The sequence below is a fragment of the Heloderma suspectum genome, chromosome 7, assembly GCF_057233095.1.
Source record: "Heloderma suspectum isolate Gila_16-S chromosome 7, 16-S_ref, whole genome shotgun sequence".
Lineage (NCBI taxonomy): Eukaryota > Metazoa > Chordata > Lepidosauria > Squamata > Helodermatidae > Heloderma > Heloderma suspectum.
In genome coordinates, this window is record NC_139464.1 from 25,712,881 (window position 1) to 25,729,624 (window position 16,744).

The window sequence follows — 16,744 nt, forward strand, 5'->3', positions numbered from 1 at the left end:
CAAATTCACATTGATGTTGATGTAAGTCATGGTTAAACCAAAGAATAGACAGGGTGAGTAAATTTGTGTCCAAGTGGGGAGAACTCATTTAAGTCAGAATCTTTGCAACCATGGTGTGCTCCATTACATCCACACTCAGTCAAATTGCTATTCTCTCCACACCACACATATTGTTATAGGACTTCATCATATCTCTCCCTGTTACCTTTTTCTAAGTTAAACAGCCCCAAATGCCTTTAGTGTTTCCTCACAGGGAAGATGCTCCAATCCCTTGATTATTTTAGTTGCCTTTTCCAACTAAGATGCTCAGAACTGCATGCAGTATTCCAGATGTGGCCATACTATGGACAAGCGTCCATGATTCCATTCATTTCCTTGCTAGGAACAAATACCCCTTGTCTCCTGGCAAGAAGGCCTCCTGGAAACATCAGAGAGTCTCTCACTTGCCCTGTAGTTTGGAGAAGAAAGCAACAAAGAGCAGCAGTTTCTCCCACTGTTTGTTTCTTTATCCCAGCTCTTGTGGAAAAGGGGAAAGAACGTTTCTCTTTCAAGCCCTTGATGCTTTCTAGAGGGCTGGCAGGATTAACAGCGAGGAGAAGTGGAGGTTTGGCTAGTAAGCCAAGCTGATATTTGTGATTCCATGATTATGGACTTACATAAAGGCATTTTTATATGGTTCTTTATTTCAGTTGTCAATTCACAATAGGATCCAACCTGTTATTCCATGTTAAATATATATATGTGAAGCAGCCTTGAGTTGGGTCTGTTGCAGGTGCTGCCAGAGGAGATCATGCAAGATAATTGAAGGCAGTTTAGTTGCTTCTTTAGTTTGTGTGGTCATATTGACTAGAGAGTACTAAAAATATTTTTTCTCATTTATAAAAACCGTTTAAAGCACTGATTTTAATCTTTTTTTAATACTTTGCGTACACTAAATTATTTACAGCAATTTAGTGAATGCTTACACAAGGTATCCCCCCCCCCCCGCATTCTGCCACATACCATATGCCTTAAGTACCTTCTAAAGAAAGTTTAACAGAGGATGTTCTGTTGCAAACAGAGGAATGGAAATGATGATCTACTGAAGGCCTATTTCCAGCCTTGGAAAATTACTGAAAAAATCTACCTTTGGGTTTCAGAACAACAAATGTGGATGGAGGTTATTGCATCAGTAAAGGCAATGCTATAAATGCTGGCTGGTACCCAATTATGTGTTGTCACTAGGTTTTCCACCTGGGAGATGGTGATGGAAGGTTAAAAAAAATAAAGACAGAATGAATAAAATTCTGGAACGACTTCATTCCCAACAGCCTCTGTACACTTCAGCTGGGATCATCTTTTCTATAGAGAAAGAGACAGAGCATGTCTCTACCTGAGAAACGTGGACATTTTACCAAGCTAAAATAGCAACAACAACAAAAAAGTGTTTGTTTTTCATTCCTACAACTCAAAATAGATTTTTATTGGTAGTATGGTAGGTCTGGCAGTCTTCAACGCTACCTCCTCAAACCACTAAAAAAACCCTCAATCATAAAATAAACACAGAAGTGGATTTTCCTCCAATTTTTGGCAGATATATTAAGAGGACAGCACATTGCCATTTAAAAGAAAGAGAATCCTTGTCTACCGAGACACTGAAATATCCTTTTTAAAATTTTTGCTCTAGTTAAAACAGTTATGATCTAACCAAACATTTTTAAGTCCCATTGACTTCAGTGGGACTATAAATGCTTAATTTGGTTGGGTTGTGCAAGAAAGTACCTATGTTTGTGAAGACATAACTAGATTTAACTTGAACCTATCTAGAATGTTTCCCAAAGTGTGTTTTTGTTGTATTTTTCCTTATCCCACACTGGTCTGTCCTTATGTAACCCCTGATGGAGCATGAAAGAATAATCCTATTTTGTTGTCTTCAAGATAAAACCATGACAATTCTTAATTATTGTCTATGTGCGCATGTGCACGCGCGCACACACACACACACACACAGGAGCTAATAACAAAGATGTGTTATAATATTCACAAAGTGTTTGGACCATCCCTATTCCACTAAATTCATTTATTTGTATTGTACAATAATAAGCACTTGTTTTTCACTTGCTACTAAACAAATGTAGGTATAATACTCATCTTTACAGAAGCTGCTCTATAGATACTATAAATTATGTTTCTAAATTAGAGAGCATTTCAGATTTAGATGTTTTTCAAAATTAATAGTGTCATCCTCCTATTTTAAAATTTAATTCACCTGAACACATACTATACTCATTTTAACAACCTTTTTATAAAGGTTTGCCCAGTTTATAATGACACCATTTATTATACATAGAACACATTTATTATGGCAATATCGGAATGAAATGGACTTTAGTCCACAAATACTTATGCAATAATAAATGTTAATCTTTCAGGCATCACAAAAATGTTTGGTTGTTTTATGGAATGAGAAGGTAGAAAGGTCTTATTTCATAAAAACTTAAGAAATGTTTATTTACAGAAACTAATTTCACCAGATCATTAGGATTTTGGTGTTTTTTTGGTCTTACAAGGGTATTTGATTATTTTGTTTTTAACCTGTTCCACTTCAACTACACCTCAAAACATGGTTTCTAATTCTTGATTTGTAGGGCAAGTGCTACCCAAAGTCTACCTATTCAGACGTCACAGAAAGTATGGCAAACTCTGTGAACATGAAATGGAGTTGGGAAGCCATGCAAGAGAGGAGAGAGAAGGAGAGTAGTCGTTCATTCATGAACCTCCAAATTACAATTTGGATAATCTTCTGAATGTTAACTTATAAAATGATGCACACTGGGGCAAAAAAGCCTAACTTCATATATATATACACACACACACACACACACACACACACACACACTGATGAGCTGAGCTGGTGATGACTGACTAGGAAAGGGATCATAGAGTTCTGGTGGATAGCTCAATGAAAATGTCAAAGCCAAATTCCATGTTGGGGATAATTAGGGAGTTAAAAATAAAACTGCTAACATCATACACATCTATGGCGTAATCACACTTGGAATACAGTTTACAGTTCTGGTCACTGTACCTCAAAAAGGTTATTGTTTAGGGCCAGCACAAGCTCTCCTGCCACCATGTCACCTCACTGCCACTGCCTGCCCTCTGGCTCACCTTAGGACAATCCAAAAGGGGTGCAGGCTTTCTGAAAAGCTGTGTCAGCTGGGAAAAACATCCGGTGTGGCTCTTTAGAGAGCCAACCAGATCCAAATGCCTGGGGACCACCTCTGAGCCAGGCATTGTGGTTGAAGGGACTTATCTTGCTCACTTCTGAGTAGTCATGCAGACATACAGAGGCTTGCCCTCTTTACTTGAGAGTACATATGATAATGATTCCGTCTGTGTAGAAATGCTACTTGAAAGTACTGCTTCCCTCTGAGCCTTGTCCTGCAGAAGCTTGTCCTGCTTATTTCTGAGTAGCTATGAAGAGGCTTGGTGTTTGGGGTGCCATTTGAAAGTGCTGCTAAGTGATTCAGTCCTACTTACTTCTGAGTAGACATGCAGAAGCTTGTACTGCTTATTTGTGAGTAGACATGCTGCTCATGCATATGTCTGAGTAGTGATGCTTCCTACCATAAATTGGTAACAATGGAATTGGGAGTGGGGGGTTAGATTTTTTCAGCCTTGCCCACTTTTGCCTGTGGTCCCACTCACCACTAGAATGTGGCCCCCAAGAGCTTCTCCAAAATGGAATCCAACCCTCGGACCAAAAAAGATCCCTCACCTCTGTGTACAGTATACACAGGAACTATTATTCTCTAATATTGTAGATTGTCAACCTTGTCTTCAAAAACATTTTACTTAATACAAAAGAGAAAATATTCCACAGCAGGCTTTTCCAGTTTTCCTCCAAATTTCTATTTTTTCCATAGGAAAAAACATGTTTTCCCACCAGACTTTTTCCATTTTTCCTGGACCTTCATACCTCTACCTCTTACTGGATTGCATCTTCAGCAGGTCTATAAATTTATTTCAAATTCCTAGATGCCACCATCATATTTTAGGAGCTACCAAGTCATTTTAGTATCATATCACTGAACACATATTTAAAATTTCTAGGTGAGAGTGTCAAATATTTTAGAAAGCCAGGATTTTTCCAGACCTGGCATTCAGTATGCAAAATGCTTCTTTATTTCATTCATTCCAAGCTTGAGAGTACAGCTGCAATCCTAAACATACTCTTCTAGGAGCAAACCTCATTGAACATAGTAGGACCTACTTCTGATTAAACATGCACAGAAGTATGCTGTACATTAATAGTACTATTTTTAGAGCTTGGGAACCGAGGCTAACAGAATTCATTGATCAAGGATAACAAGAGACATTAAATCCTGGCACAGTTTAGCCCTTGCCCAATTGCAAAATTATAAAATCCTGTCTTTGGACAACACTGGCCTGGTTTGCATGTCAAGTTAACCCATAGTTTACTTAAACCATGGTTTGTTACCCTACCCAGGGTTTGGGCCAGTTCGCACATAACAACAGCCCTTGGATTAAATAAACCATGAGCAGTTAGGGATGAGCGGGAGATTGCAGGTGTGCTGCCGCAGGGCACAAGCTTTTTCCATTTTCTGTAATCAACCTCTGATAGTCGCAATCAGAGGTTGCCAGTGTGATGTGTGCACTCAGACTGATGGGTTATTTAGGGGCTAAACAACAGAGTTGTTAACTCAACAACAAACCATGGGTTAACCACCGGCTTGTTTAACTGCAACCCACCCACTTGTCCAGGTTCACATGTCATGCTCAGCAACCACCAACAAGCTGATTGTGGGTTGTTGATTAAAAGTGGAAGTGGCAGGTGCACAGCTAACAAACCATGGGTAACAAAGCATGGGTTCCCTTCTTGAGCTGTTCATGGTTAACAACCCATAGTTAACCCATAGTTCTAGGTTTATATGTAATGACAGCCCATAATTCAACAAACCATGGTTAATTAAACCATGGTTTGCTGTTACATGCAAACCAGGCCACAGTCTTTAATATAAGGCCAATTCACATTTAATGTGTGTGAGCACAGTTGCTCCGTTTACAGTGGTGTATCCTGAAAGAAATAATCAAATGTAAAGGCGAGATAAATCTCCCCACTTCACATTTTATGTTCTTTTGCAGGAAACACAGGTTTGCACTAATCATGTGGAAGTGGATAGCATTGTGTTACATTACCCACTATCTACTGAATGCCATAGTAAAGCGAACATTTCAGACATGCATGTGTAAGTGTGTATGAGAGAGGATGTAGAAGCATGAGTCAAGACATAACCAGTAATATACAAAATATATAGCAGTATATCGTATGTTAACAAGAAAGGAGGTGAAAGATAAGAGATGCTGGCTACAAAGAAAAACTTGATGAGGATATTCAAGAAGTGCTGGGGATTATTAATTAAACTATAACTGAGTTTAACACCTTTGGCTGTTGCATTTTTCGTGCTGGGTACAGCTGTTCCATCATCCAAGAAGTGTTTTGCAACCATGAAGCTAGAAAGTAGCATTGCAATGTACGGTTGATTAATTGGTTAAATCAATCAATTTAAAACTTTTTAATCAACTAAAAAAGTGTCCCTGGTTAATCAGACAGAAATGTAAAAAAAACACACCAGAATTATTTTCAGTACATACTTTTAACAATTACAAAAGGCATGCCCTCCTTTGTGTGAAAGAACAGAGAATGCCTCTTTCAAGATGATGTGTGCTCTGAGACAAGCATACATATGCTTTTTTCTTTAGAACTTTTTTCTCATATGCAAATGTATGCAGATTAAATAGATTAATTAAGCAATCAATCAATGAAAACTCATACAATTAGGCTGCAAACCTATACACACTTACCTGGTAGTAAGTCCCATTGAATTTACTGGGACTTACTTCTGAGTAGAAATGCCCAGAATTGCGCTGTTAATCAAACAAGATTTCTTTCAGCAGGTGATATTCATGATAGAAACACAGGTTAGATTTTGCCCACCACTTTCCCCCACTGCACGAGTACTTTTTGCGGTTACAAAATGATGTAGATGAACAAAAGGCCTATCTGACTCATTCTTTTAATTTTTCAATATACAGTTCAGACTATGATTAACCTACATGTTAACCCACATTCCACCAATCCACTTTTGCAAAGTTGTCTGAATATGTGCTGGCCTACAATCTAGATGCATAGTGAACCATTCACTATAGCAGGTCAATTTATGACATTTCAACTCAGGGTACTGAACGGAGTGACACAAGTCCCCCCTCCTAAAAACCTAATGAAGACTGAAAAAACAGAAAAATGGTAATTAGGATCATCATCAATTTCATATTATCTGAATGAATTACATTACAATTAGGTTTCTACCAAGCTAGCTTTTGGCAGACAGTCTGAAGTGTAGTGGCAGCAGCAGCAGCAGCAATAATCAAATTTATTTTGACCCCTTCATGGTCTTTACATGAGCCTGTTTCACTGGAGAAACAGGAACCTATGCATGAACCTATGCATGTGCAGAGCAATCTTATGCATGTTTACTCAGCCCTAAGTCCCACTTTGTTCAATGGGCTTAATCTCTAGTAAGTTTGTTTAAAATGGCACCCCTGGTATTTTAAAAAGATATCCAGTTTATGAATGTGGCTGGAGCGTGAAAGTGTGAAGCAAATATTCTGTCAGAACTGAGTGCAGATCAACACATTTCTGGCTACGTAAGAAAGAGAGACAGACAAAAATGCATGACATCATCTGATTTTTCCCTCCTTATGTTCCCATTTCGTTTCTAGTTACACAAGTCAATTTTACTGGTTCTCCTGAGTGGCAGGATGAAAGAGAGTGACCAGGTTTGCACATAATGGCAGCAAATCATCATTTAATTAACCCAGGATTTCCTGCAGTGTGTGTGCTGCCACGATTTTGATATGCAACCTCCAACTGGAGGTTGCTCCATGTTGTCCAAACCCGGGCACTATAAGTTAATCATGGGTTAAACAACCCATAGTGAACCTGGAATGAGTTGTTAGGTTAACTGTGGTTGTTTAGCCCATGCTAAATCTATAGTGTCCGGGTTTCGACGACATGGACCAACCTCTGATTGGAGGCTGCATATGCAAAACGGTGGAAGCATACACCCAGCAAATCATGGGTTAACCTACAATTTGCAGCCATTAGTGTGAACAGACCCATCTTCACCATTCCCACACACCCTACTACACCCCATAGCTTATAACACTTCTAGATGTGCTAATTTTGGAGCACCATCTGATGGTAAATTATAAACCTGTACCTTCAGCTGGTAGATTTCCTAACTATTCCTTAATCATGTCTTCAGGCAGCCCCTTGGTGAAAGAAAGATCAGCCAAACCCACATTTAGCTCCAAGGAAGACAACTCCAGCCTCAGGCAAAGTCAACATTTTTGGCTAAATTCCGATGTGCCTTTGGAGTGTCTTCACTGTGCATGCTCTTTAAGCATGCTTTTGGGGAAAGACTGACCAAAGTACATTTATCCTCAAGGAATATCCTTAAATTCCTATACTTACGTCCAGTGTGTGTTAGAGAACTAAATACAAGGTTTTAGCACTAATAACATTTACATAGCATTGTTCATAAATGCTCAAAATACTTCACATACATTGTGTCATTAATCCTTTTTACCACTGTATAGGGCAGACCTGTATTATTAACCCCTCTGTTACAGATATAGGGGGCTGAGGTTGAAAGACAGAACTGCCTTGACCCAGACAAACCTGCCTGAGATTAAATCTGCTACAGGGCCTCTGCATGCTTGCCCACCAGCAGTAATTGAATTAGTGGACATGAGTGCCAGGGCCTTCTCGTTGGTGGCCCCTTATTTGTAAATCCTGGGGAAGGGAGTTCCACATTTAGCTCCCTTCCTACTATCTTTTCAACCAGTCCTTAAGAACTTTTTGTTTCAGTCTGTCATTAGTGAAAGTGGGTTCTGGTTTTTAGGCTGAGATGGTTATTTTTACATGGCTGGCTAAGTTTTATAAAGTCAACTGTTTCAAATATTAATTATGCTACTTTGAATTGTTGCATTTGTTTTTCCCTTGTGTAAGCCATATGGGGAGTCTGGGTGGGTGGGGGAGAAGGGGTTGTAGATTATTTGAAAACCAGCCTTTAAATCTGAGTAATAAATAGATAAATAAATAGATAAATATAGCAGCTTCCCAAAGACAGCCAAGGAATTCAAGGCTCAGCTGAGATCTGGACTGAGGATTTCTCACCTCCAGAGCTCCTGTTCTTAATCACCCCACCATACCGGCTCATAACAAGCACAAGGCTTTTTAACTTCGTCCCCAACCTTTGCCTCAGTCAGGACTAACAGAGACCTCTGTGAGATCAACAAAAGCACAGTCCGCAACAGCTTCCCCCACCCACAGAAAGCATCGCACCTGAAAACCTGGAAAGTGCTATGATTATACCCTACGAAAGGTTACTGGCCTCAAGCTGGCTTGAAAGCCACGTTCCCTTCGCCCTGATCCCACACGGAAACTTTGGGCCTGCCTGAGTGGAAAAGGCTCCCTGCACATGCCCGGGGGCACTCTCGCGCGCCTTCATCACGGCGGCACTCTCCCTACTTATTGAAAACCGGTTCCGGGGCTAATCCTTTTGCAGTTCCCACCCGTGAGGAACAGGCTACCCCCCCCCACCCACCCATTCCGGAGGGGCCCCGAGCCTTTCTCCGCACGCGCGCGCGCGCGCACACACACACACTGAGCAGACAACTCACTGCGGTTCAAGGGGTGTCTTCCCCCGTCGGTCAGCGCCACCACCTCCAAGTAGGCTGCGCAGAGCCCCACGGCCAGCACCCCCAAGATTAGCAAGAGGCGGAACCTCCTCCTCAGCACCTTGCTCAGTTGGAACGGGCGCCTCCTCATCCCGCCTCAGTCGAAGCCCGAGGGGGAGACCATGCTGCCGCCGCCGCCGCCGCCTTCGCCGTTCCTTCCCTCTACTGGAGCGGCGCACGTAGCCCGCGACGGAGCGCCTCAGCCCGGCCGCCGCTCCTGCGGGCCGCCAAAATTTGATTTCTCCGCGCTCTGGCGGCTCGGGGACTCTTGCGCGTCCTGCTCTCCCAAGCGCCCCGGCGCCGCGCGGGGAGCCTCTCGTGGCGCCCGCCGCCCCCACGAGCCGCCTCCTGCCTCAGTGCCCTCCTGTATGCCCCTCCGCGCCCCCGTTTCCTCCCGGCTTCGGACTCCCGAGCGCAGGCTGCTTGCCGCCTCCCCGCCGGTTTCCCGTCGGAGGCGCCGGTGCCCATTGAGGCGGGCGGGGAGAAGGGCAGGGCAGTTAAGGGCAGGCTGAGCCACGGGTAGGTGGAGCCAGGGGTCACAATAGGCAGAGCCCGCATCACGGCGCAAAAGTCAACAAAGGGCTCCACAGCCCCGCCGCGCAGCGGGGGAAGCGGCGGGCGCGCCGGCGCGCCCCGTCTTCCAAACGCAGGCGCGCCCCGCGGCTACCTCGCGACGCTTTAAAATCCGAGAGAAAAATGGACCGCAGCAAGCCAGTCTGCAACGAAGCTTTCCCCCGCGGGGGTGGGGAGGTTGTGGACTCCCTTCTGCCGAAGCGCCGTGGTCCCGGTCCGGACCACACACGCTTACACCAAAGTAAATAGATAAGGCTCAACAACTCAGTGTAGACAGCAGGCTCAACTACGCCAAGCCGATTCTTAGAACCTGTAGTTTGGCCCCAGGTCTCAAGGAGCCAAGGATTTCTAGGGATCGATGAAAGATCGGACGGAGGAAGGGGAGGGCGAGGCAGAGGACGAGAGAAAAGGGAACACGGGAGGTGAGTGGAAAGTTTGAATTGCCAAGCTAAACAGATTGTGTGGGCTGGGAGCGCAGGGTCTGTAAAACACCCCCCCGCCCGCGCGCGCTTGGGATTCTCTTGATGAACTGGCCAGTGCGGTGTCTTGCTGAAATGCTCGTTCACACACGCAGACTTGGGCGCAATCCTATGCATGTTTAGACAGAAGAAAGTCTGTCTAAACAGTATTCCCCAAACAGCATGGGAGTTTTACGACTTTTTTTTCCTGTCTAAACATGCATAGGATTTGGGGCTGTTATTTTAATTAAGTAATAAATTATTTTAATTTAAGTAAATATTTTAATTATTTAATTAATACACACTGACTGGATGTGCATGATCGCTGCAGCCAACTGTGGCTTACTTAAGCCATGATGAGCTGTGATGCCCATGGGCACTGGGCTGCCTATTCATGCCCCAGCCATGGCTTGTTGTGTCATGTGAACCCAGGCAGCAGGGACGGTTTGAGGGTTAAAACAGCCCTCAAATAACCCATGGCTTGTTGTGGAGTTATTTGAGCGTTTTTTAACCCTCAACCTGTGCTGCTCGGGTTTGGACAACAGAACCAAGACAAGCCCCCCGCCAGGGGTTTAATATTCAAAATGGCCACCTGCACATGCAGGCACCACACTACCTATTCAAACCCCAGCTGTGGCTTGTGTCATCCGAACTCGGCTGACGGGTTGTTTGAGGGTTCAACAAACCTCAAATAACCCATGCACAACAGATGGTGGGTTATCTGAAGGCTGTTTAACCCTCAAACAACCTCTGCCGCCTGGGTTCGGATGAAGCAGTTGTAAAGCATAGAATGGTGGTTGGGGGGCAAAGAGAAAGGATAGTTGTGTGCTTAGCAAATGAAGTAATACATATGGCCATCTCAAAGGGGGCTGCACAGGGTCATTATGTTCAGGGTCTAAAATTACTTAACTCGGGGAAGGGGGGGAAATACAGGTGGTACAGAAAGCAGAGCTCCATCCCCTTTGCCCCAATGAACAGGTCACCTTTGCCTTTCGATCTTCCCCCTCACCCTTTTTCCATATGAACACATGCATGCACAAACTTCTTTTTCCCATTTCCCCTAAAATACTGGTTTTAAAATTATTTTTTGTACTTTTGCAAACCTCAGGTTTCTTTGGGCATACTGATACCTTCCTGTTGTTGCTCAGTGGCACTGTTTTGGCTACAAAGCTGTTGGCACTCTGTGACTGAGATCAACGTTGGAAGGAGTGATTTCATGGGATTGCCTTCTGTTGCTAGAGGACTGTGCAGTCTTTCAAGTTATGCTGGACTTGTCATTAAGCATTGTCAGTGACGCAGACAGAAAGGAAAGTCATCAACATGAAAAATATTAAGGGTGTAATCCTATGCTTGTTTAGACAGAAGAAAGTCCTACAACTCCCAGCATTTCCCAGCCTGCCATGTCTGGCTGGGGATGCTGGGAGTTGTAGGACTTTCTTCTGTCTAAACATGCATAGGATTGCATCCTAAGTCAACAAATAAGCAAGCAGTGCCATGGAATGGAATGTCATCTTACTGATCCTCCCCCATGGGAAGACAAGAGCAGGAGAGGATGAGGTAGCAGGTCCTCCAGTGGCATAGCATGAAGATAGTTCAAGAAGCTGAATGTGGATGGGGAGGAGTTATTACAGCACAGTGATGTCTTAACTATGCTGTATCTCTTTGCATAAGCTTTATGCCATAAAATAGGCGAGGAATCAGTACAGTAGCTGGTTCTTCCCTGCTAATTCTCCTTATCCAGGGATGGGAAGCCTCTGGCCCAATCTGGCTGGTGGAGGTTTGAGCACCCCCTGCCCCCCCAAGCCACCCCCCCGGGGGGAAGAAGAATCCCTACCAGCAGGCAAATGGTGCAAAGGGGAATCCTTTATCTCCAATCAGATCATCGATAAGAAAAGGATTCCCCTGCCCCACTCAGCTACAGTTTGCAGGAGCTGGTTTCTGCAAGCACCAGCCAAGTCCCTTCCTGTGCTGCTTGCACCCCAACCGGGCCACAAGCAGCATGGGAAGGAGCAGTCCAGCTTGGGTAGAGCTTGCAGGATTACCCTCTCCTGTCCTTTTCCTATACAAATACATTGGATAGGATTAGCTTATGCAACATTTAGAGATTTGTCTGGATGTTAAATAAGCACAAAGTACACCAGCATGTGTGTTGGGTTAATATAGAATGGAATTTGTTTCAAATATATCTCCAGTGACTAGGGATACATAGGGCAGCATCTAATGGGACTGCTGCACTCCTGATGAGTGCTGATAGTGTTGTGCCAGTGGGACCTTCCGCTTGAGCAACAGTGGGTTAGCACTTTGTAAAGGAACCCCGGAAATGCTTGCTTCCAGATTGAGCCAGGTCAGCGGAGCTCCCTTCTGCGTGTTCTCCTGACCTGCCCAGTTCCATAAATGAGCATTTCTGCCTGATTTGGATTGCTTTAATAACCACTAGCTCTCCCTTGTGCTAGCAGGGGGTCCTGCTGCTGCATAGGCAGCATAGGATACTGCCCATAGTGGCTGAATCAGAAAACTGTTCAGGAGCACTTGAACCAAATGACACATTGACCGACCACAGTGGGCATTATAGACTCTTATACTAGGAGTACTACTATTCTCTCCCACAGACAGCATCCTGCAAATAGGAGCTATTTGGGGGGGCAATCTTCCCAGATAAGAAAGCATGTCTGAACATCCTCCTTTTTTGCTGTTCTATTAAGAGTAGGAAAGCCAGAGGAATTAAACTAGAGTCTCAGACGCTCCAGACAGGCTTAAAGAAGGCCTTGCAAGGAGCCTCAAGAGACATGCATGTTGAAAAATAGTTACAAACACAATCACACTGTAAATGAATGTTCAATAAAACGATCAATAAGCAAAAAAACAAAAAGGTTCCCACATGGAACTCTTTAATAATAGAAGGAGTGACTGTGCCCCCTAGTGCTTTTGGATATCATGGCAAAAGATGGCCAAGATAATGCTCTGGCAACTTGATGGAGAGGGATCTTAGGGAAGGGGCCATAGCTAAGCACGATTTCTTTGCAAGCTGAAGGTTCCAGTTCAATGGTGCCTGGCATCTCCTGTTGAAGAGATGATGGGAAATTCCTGAGAACCTGGAAAGCTGCTGCTAGTCAGAACAGAGTCTTTCCCCAACCTGGTGCCCTCCAGATGTGTTGGACAACAACTCCCATCACCCCTGGTATAGGCGATAATGGGAATTGTATTCAACACACCTGGAGGCTATATGGGCAATCAACCTGCCCTGGCACAAGGCAGCTTCCTATGATGCTGGTTATGATGTTACTTTTTCCCCACTTGCATCTTTACAAACTCTGTTGGAAAGTGGGAAGAATGTGGTTGAAGACGTGAAGCTTTGTAATGCCAGGGTGATCAGATATGAGTCAGATACCTGCAACTGGTAAAGCTCCAGTGTCAGACTCGCATATTACCGTATTCCAGCACTGTAAGAGTTCGTCTCTTCGGCCATCAATTCCTCACTTACCTACACATGTCTTTAAGACTAAGCCTGAACATACATGACCATTCCCCCCGCCCCCGGTCATCTTGGGGCAGCTGTCGGTGTGCATCTGGTTCTGTTAATGGCTCAACATATGATCAGAGTGTGAGCCAATTTATGTTAGAAGACTTAGCCTTTCTTTTCAGGATATTTCCACCACCACCGCCCCACATTTCTTCCTAGTTCCACATCTCCATTTACACTCTAATTATAAATGCAACTTAGGAGCTCGTTCCATGGCACGCTAGCATGCCTGCTTGCTATTGTGTTTCAAGCACGGGGAAATTCAGAAGGTTCTTACTTGGAGAAAAGGAACACTAGGGATAAATTCTCCCTCATGGAGGAAGTGAGGCTGAACTAGATAGCATAATCTTGATTAATTGTGCAGTATAGACTGCAGTTTTGTTTATTCCTCTATTGATTACCAGACACTTGGGAAAGGATCACAGAACGTAATTGCACTGCTGTTTAAATATGTATATAAGCAAAAGACGACCATGACTGGGAGTAACTAAACCAGTGTAGAAGAACAAGTTGATACAGGGATCTCTGGTGCCATTATTTATTATAATTTTACTGCATCTTTCCTCCAAGGAGCTCAAGACAGCATGCATAGTCCCACCTTTATCCCCACAACAACCCTGTGTGGTAGGTTAGGCTGGGAAACAGTGACTGGCCTAAGATCTCCTAGTACGTTTTGTGGGTGAGCTGTTATTTGAACCCAGGCTTTCTCAGTCTCTGTCTAACTGACACACCAGCAGTGGTGAACCTTATGCCCAGGGACTAAATCTGGCCCTGTTGTAGTCCCAATCCAACTCTCCCGGCCTTCCCAAATGGCCACACCCCCTTTTCCCAATTAGTGATCATGTGCTGATTTCCCAGATTTTGTGCAGTTCTCCCCACCCCTCCTTCCCCACTCTAAAAAGGCTGAAATGTCACTTTTAAGGCTTAGATACTGGCAGCAGGAGCTTTAAGCCAAAATATGCTGGTAATTTTGTATTTTGGTTCCATCCCTTTCACCCTCAGCCCCATCTACCACTGGAATGCAGTCCTCAAGAGCTGAAATTGAATTTGGCCCTTAGGTTGAAAGTTCTCCACCCCTGTGATACACCATACTGTCTATGCCAGCATTGCTGACCATGTAGAATTCAACTAAATTCTGCTCCTATACGCAGTGGATGTTCTACTGGCAGGTCACTGGCAGTTGTTATGGGGAACAGAGAAAAGGAAGAGCAGAGCTACCTGCAAAGAGAGTCTGCAAAAATGATCCAAACATCATTTTATACATGCTGTACAAGTAGCCAGGGATAGCTCTGAGCTGTTCACCTCTTCTCAAGCAGCATCTGATTTCATTACACATGGATAGACGTCATTTTGGAAAGGGGTTGCATGTAAATGTAGAGCCTCGTGTGGCGCAGAGTGGTAGGCGGCAGTATTGCAACCGAAACTCTCCCCACGACCTGAGTTTGATCCCAGTGGAGGCCCGGGCTCAGGTAGCCGGCTCAGGTCAACTCAGCCTTCCAAGGTCGGTAAAATGAGTACCCAGCTTGCTGGGGGAAAGGTAGTCACAATTGGGGAAGGCAATGGCAAACCACCCCGCTATAGTCTGCCATGAAAACGCCAGCGCAAGCAGCGTCCCTCTAGGAGTCAGCAATGACTCGGTTCTTGCACAGGAGGAACCTTTCCTTTCCTGCATGTAAATACTGTCCCTTATTTGATGAGGGCTCTGCTGCAGAGTCCTTTTGTGTTGGCAACAGCTTAGGATGACAAGGAAAAAGACATACGGCTGATGTCATCTGCACAATCCAAGCAAATAGCAACCACCTCTCCATTATTTGATTAAGCACATCTGGATGCACTTGATGAAAGCAGAGCCCATAATATAAAGATTGATCCAAGTGTAATGTGTTTACCGTTTAAACAAAAAATGTACAACACAGAAGGGGAAATAGTATATTTCCTCTTTCCCTTTTACTATAGGCTAATTTCTTCATAGGATGCGTATCACGGCATCCATGTTAGGTCATCCCCGTTTCTTCACAGCTCCTGCCACGGTTGTCATGCCACTGTGACAAAGACTCAGTAAAACGCCAAGTTTTATATTTCATGTAGGCAGTGAAGTTTTGAGGCTGTTCTAATCTCTTGAAGAAATGAACAACAGAACAGAGCAGCAGCAGTCAAGAAACATTTATATTTTGTACCTGCGGTCTAATCTTTGTGTTTGACATTCTCCGTTGTCCCTCTGGAAAACAGCTGCCCTAGGTAGTATCATTTCAGAGGAAGGTGTTCTCTGGTGATCTTGACAATCAGGACTAAAATCTAGTATTCTCTGGTGAGTAATGGACTCTGCATTTTACGCTAAATCACTAAGTGATTTGTTCAATTGTTATGCAAGCAGCAGGCCATCTGCCATCTTTTCCCATTAAAGTTTCCAAAGCGATGCAAAGAAGTAAGTCACATTAATTGGATCAACTTGAAAATAATAATTGTGTTTGGATCCAGACTATATTCATTGACCTTAGTTTCCATTTAAATTCAAGTTAAATCACAACTAGCACATCCCATTGATTTCAATGGGAGAGAGGTTCAGCTAAGTTGGGATGCTTCCAGATGAAGCTTTTATTGTGCAATCACCATGTTTTCCCACTGCTGCTTCTGTCTTTTTTCTTACCAGAAAAAATATGTTATAGTAAGGAGGTAAAGACAGAATAGCTGCACAATTCCTTTTGACTGAGGCACTAGGAGTCCTCCATCTGGAAGGACCCATAGTCTGGATCCAATCCATTATTTGCTGCTTTCCGCTCAGTATTTTACCACTTCCACACCATATATTTTAGTCAAAGAGGTTGCTAATGCTATTTATTCCAGTTTGTATTCTGATGTTTCCACCACCATTTCAATACTCTAATGTTGCAGTCCATTTTACATTTTTCATTCCAAGGCTTCTAGCATGTGTATACTGACAATTGTACAATAGCATTGTCACCAGCTGCTATTGCTCCTCGTTCTCTCGTCATTGCTACCATGCTACCATTTGCTTGCTTGACAGGCAGAGCACCAGTGAGCAAGTAGGCAGGGGCATCTACTGCTCCTCCTTGACACCCCCACTGTTGCCAGAACAAGAGGTGGGTGAACAAGCAGGTTGCAGTGATAAAGAGCAGCTCCAGGGGCTCTTGTCACTGGGCCCCTGCTGGGGTGAGCACCCTCATCAGATGCCCAACAATGTCTACCCTTGACTCTGGCCCTGTGAACCTAAAAGCTGAGTCCTATATCTGATTACCTAAGAGTAAACACCACTGAACTCACTAGGGGTTACTTCTGAGTAGATATGTATGCAGTATATTGAAGATCATCTATGTGTCTGCCTTATGTTGTTGGTAGGAATGAAAAATCCTTCTCCGAGTGCTTT

The 16,744-nt window shown here is 43.9% G+C and overlaps 1 protein-coding gene across 1 annotated transcript in view; it reads right to left on the minus strand.

Annotated features, from left to right (window-relative positions):
• The window catches only part of B4GALNT3 (beta-1,4-N-acetyl-galactosaminyltransferase 3), a 119,706-nt gene extending 110,538 nt beyond the window's left edge, over positions 1-9,168 (minus strand). Inside the window, exon 1 of the mRNA XM_084809337.1 lies at positions 8,752-9,168. Coding sequence (XP_084665463.1) covers positions 8,752-8,899 — 148 coding nt within the window. The 5' untranslated portion in view covers positions 8,900-9,168. The remainder of the gene's footprint in view (positions 1-8,751) is intronic.
• Between the last annotated feature and the right edge of the window lie 7,576 nt (positions 9,169-16,744).